General features: G+C 49.3%; 1 protein-coding gene across 2 annotated transcripts; it reads left to right on the forward strand.

Annotated features, from left to right (window-relative positions):
- The first annotated feature begins 676 nt into the window (after positions 1-676).
- Positions 677-3301, forward strand: LIPT2 (lipoyl(octanoyl) transferase 2). 2 transcript variants are annotated; one of them, XM_065883051.1, is made up of 3 exons: positions 677-1143; positions 1946-1967; positions 2327-2368. In XM_065883051.1, the coding sequence occupies exons 1-3, from the start codon at positions 677-679 to the stop codon at positions 2366-2368; spliced, it is 531 nt and encodes a 176-aa protein (XP_065739123.1). The 2 variants fall into 2 exon arrangements, with proteins under 2 accessions (XP_065739123.1, XP_065739122.1); XM_065883050.1 differs by lacking the exon at positions 1946-1967 and having other exon boundaries at positions 677-1124; positions 2324-3301.
- The last annotated feature ends 340 nt before the right edge of the window (positions 3302-3641 follow it).

Consider the following 3641-nt stretch of genomic DNA (forward strand, 5'->3'; position numbering starts at 1 on the left):
GGACCTGTCCACATACAGCCTCCATCACTGGTCAATGCAAGGACATAAATTTCTGGCCCCCTTCTTTAATTTGGAATAATTCTGAAAGGTCATCCCAGGCTCAGAGCATTCTTTGGGATTGGCTGAGGCTTCTGCTTAGTTTCACAATTCAACCTCTCCTTCTGCCTAATCCTGCTTCCATCACTCCCTTACAGGCTTGGCCTTGAAAGTACCTTCACCCCATCCCCACCGCAATAAACCTCCTGCATGTTAATTTCCCTCTTCCTCGGGGAACTCCACTCAGGACACGTATTACCCTATTTTACTTTTCTTTTCATAGCAGTTATCAGTATTTGAAATAACCTTATTTATTTAACGCTTTAATACTTGCTTATTGCCTGCTGTAAGAATGTAAGCTTCCCAGGGCAGATCTTTTTCTTTTTCCATACAATGTACACTACTGTATCAAGAACCTAGGGCAGAGCCTGCAGAACACAAGCAGGCCCTCAATGCTGGTTGTTGGAATGAACGAATGAAAAGAGACACACCTTGCCCTAGGTATCGTACAGTCTCTCAACAGCCAGTAACAAGCACTTGAGGGCGGAGACTCCGGACAAGTCCCCGAGTCCCCGCCCTTCCCAGCACGCCCCCAGGCGCAGGCAGGAGGCAGGGCCTCGCAGACGCCGCGGCCCGCGCAATGCGGCAACCGGCGGTACGGCTGCTGTGGCTGAGTCAGGTGCCGTATGCCGAGCTGCTGGCGCTGCAGGAGCGCTGGCTGCGGCGGCTGCAGGCCGAGCCAGGGACCGAGGCGGGCGCGCTCCTGCTCTGCGAGCCCGCGGGGCCCGTGTACACCGCCGGGCTGCGCGGCGGCCTGACGTCCGAGGAGGCGACGCGGCTGCGGGCCTTGGGTGCCGATGTGCGCGCCATTGGCCGCGGCGGCCTAGCCACCTTCCACGGCCCGGGCCAGCTGCTCTGCCACCCCGTACTCGACCTGCGACCCCTTGGCCTGCGCCTGCGCGCCCACGTGGCGGCGCTGGAGGCGTGCGCCGTGCGCCTGTGCGAGCTCCAGGGCCTACCAGGTGCCCGCGCGCGGCCCCCACCCTACACCGGCGTCTGGCTGGGCGAGCGCAAGATCTGCGCAATCGGTGAGCGCCTCGGGGCGGGGCCTGGCGGGGCCGGACCAATGGTGGTGAGGGCAGAGCCCCGGCTGGGAGGAGGTGTGTCTGGCGCGGGCTTTGAATCAGAACTAGTCCTGGATGTAATGTTATCTTTCTTCCTCTGAAGGATTTTTTTCCCCTTTTTTAAAAAAAATTGTGGTAAAATACACATAATATAAAATGTACCATCTTAACCATTTTAAAGTGTACAGTTCAGTAGTGTTAGGTGTTTCCACATTGTTGTGCAACCAATCTCCAGAACCCTTTTCATCTCTCAAAATTTAAACTCCACTTTTTTTTTTTTTTTTTTTTTGCGGTACGCGGGCCTCTCACCGCTGTGGCCCCTCCCGTTGCGGAGCACAGGCTCCGGACGCGCAGGCTTAGCGGCCATGGCTCATGGGCCCAGCCGCTCTGCGGCATGTGGGATCTTCCCGGACCGGGGCACGAACCCGTGTCCCTTACATCGGCAAGCGGACTCTCAACCACTGCGCCACCAGGGAAGCCCTAAACTCCACTTTTAAACAACTCCCCATTTCACCTTCCCCCTAGCCCCTGACAACCTCCATTCTACTTTTATCTGTATGAATTTGACTTCTCTAGGTAACTCATTTAAGTGGAATCATACAGTAGTTGTCTTTTTGTGACTGGATTATTTCACTTAGCATAATGTCCTCAAGGTTCATCTATGTTGTAGTGTGTGTCAGGATTTTCTTCCTTTTTAAGGCTTAATAAATATCTCATTACATGTAAAAACAAATAAACAACAAAACAAAGTTTTTAACCCTCTTCACTGAAATATTCAGAACCAGAAGGGCCCTCAGAGGCCAACTCGTTCAACACTCATTTTTACCAATGGAGACACACGGGAATTGAATTGCCAGGGTACGTCACAGTATCAGGACAATAAGGGTGAAATAGTTTTTTCAAACTTTTTTTTAAGCAATGGAGGAATCTCTTTGTTAAAGGACATTTTCTGTAATCTCCATAATAAGTGCAGCTACTGTGGAGCGACACACCTCTCCTCCCATTTTGTCCTCCTCCCCTGATCTGTGCACAACCCCTTGGGTGCTCTAGAAACGAAGTTGGAAAGTCAGTGGTCTAGTCCAGTTTCCTCATCACACTGAGGGGGATCATGAAGCCTGGGGAGGGAGGGTACCTATTCTAAGACCCATTGGTTTGTCTTGCAGGAGTCCGCTGTGGAAGGCACATTACATCTCACGGCCTGGCGCTGAACTGTTCTACGGACCTCACGTGGTTTGAGCACATTGTGCCCTGTGGGCTGGTTGGGACAGGTGTCACTTCCCTGAGTAAGGAGCTCCAGAGGCATGTCACTGTGGATGAAGTAATACCACGTTTCCTTGAGGCCTTTAAAGAGACCTATAAGTGCACATTGATCTCCGAGGACAACCCCAGCTGAAGGGCATTTATATTATCACAGCCTGGAGGTCCTGCCTTGGAAAGCACCACACCTGACTTGGAGTCACTGAAACCCAGATTCTAGACCCAGCCCTGTCATTCACACACCATGAGACTATGGGCAAATCATGAGCTCTGAGCCATTGGTTCCATATGTATCCTGGTTTATTTATATCTTCCCCACCTACCTCAGATATAGATGTGAAAACATTATGAAAAGCATGCTGTATAAATATAAGGCATTAGCACTACCATTGACACCATTTTCTCAGAAAAACTCAGATATCATAGAGTGTCATTTCTCAAATATTTATTATTTCCTCAATACTGTATTTAACTGGGGAGGCCTGGGCTCCAGTTCCTTTGATTTTTGTGAGAATCATTTCTCTGGATCATCCAGGTGAAGGTGATGTGATGTGGTGAATTTTCATTCTCAGGAGACCTGGGTGCTTTCTGCAATAAAAGGGAAAGGGAAAGGCCTCTTTAAAGAATAAAATGGGATTCTGTGTTCCTGGGTTGGATTTCTCAAGCCTGATAGCTATTTTTAGTTAGGTAACCTGAGCTAGGCCAGAGGCTAGGGGAAAGAGAAGAATAATTTCTCACACTGTACAAATGCCAAAGATAGAAGTAAGTTTTTCTTATACGAGATCTCTGTTTGTAAGGTTCTATAGTAATTATCTATTGCTGTGTAACAAATCACCCCAAAACTTAATGACTTAAATAAACATTTATTATCTTGTATATTGTGGGTCAGGAATTAGGGAGAAGCTTAGTTGGGTGGTTCTGGTCAGGGTGTCTCAGGTGCACTCAAGATGTCAGCTGGGGCAACTCTCATCTGAAGGTTTGACTGGGGCTGGAGAATTAGCTTCCAAGATGATTCACTCACATGCTTGGTTGGTAGTAGTTGTTAAAAGGAGACCTTAATTCCCCACTTTAGTTCCTCATCATTCCACAGGGCTGCTTGAATGTTCTCATGACCTGGCAACTGGCTTTCCCCAGAGCAAGTGATGCCAGAAAGAGACAAGGTGGAAGCCACAATGTCTTTTATGACCCAGCATTGGAAGTCACACAGTCATTTCTGCAGTCTCT

Source organism: Phocoena phocoena, chromosome 8 (assembly GCF_963924675.1).
Source record: "Phocoena phocoena chromosome 8, mPhoPho1.1, whole genome shotgun sequence".
In the NCBI taxonomy this organism is placed as follows: domain Eukaryota; kingdom Metazoa; phylum Chordata; class Mammalia; order Artiodactyla; family Phocoenidae; genus Phocoena; species Phocoena phocoena.

What these genes read in the sequence shown, in the direction of transcription:
- LIPT2 (XM_065883050.1), top strand. Translation starts at nt 677, where the DNA reads ATGCGGCAACCGGCGGTACGGCTGCTGTGGCTGAGTCAGGTGCCGTAT. An exon ending in GCGCAAGATCTGCGCAATCG is followed by an intron (nt 1,125 to 2,323) that starts GTGAGCGCCTCG and finishes TTTGTCTTGCAG; the next exon opens with GAGTCCGCTGTGGAAGGCAC.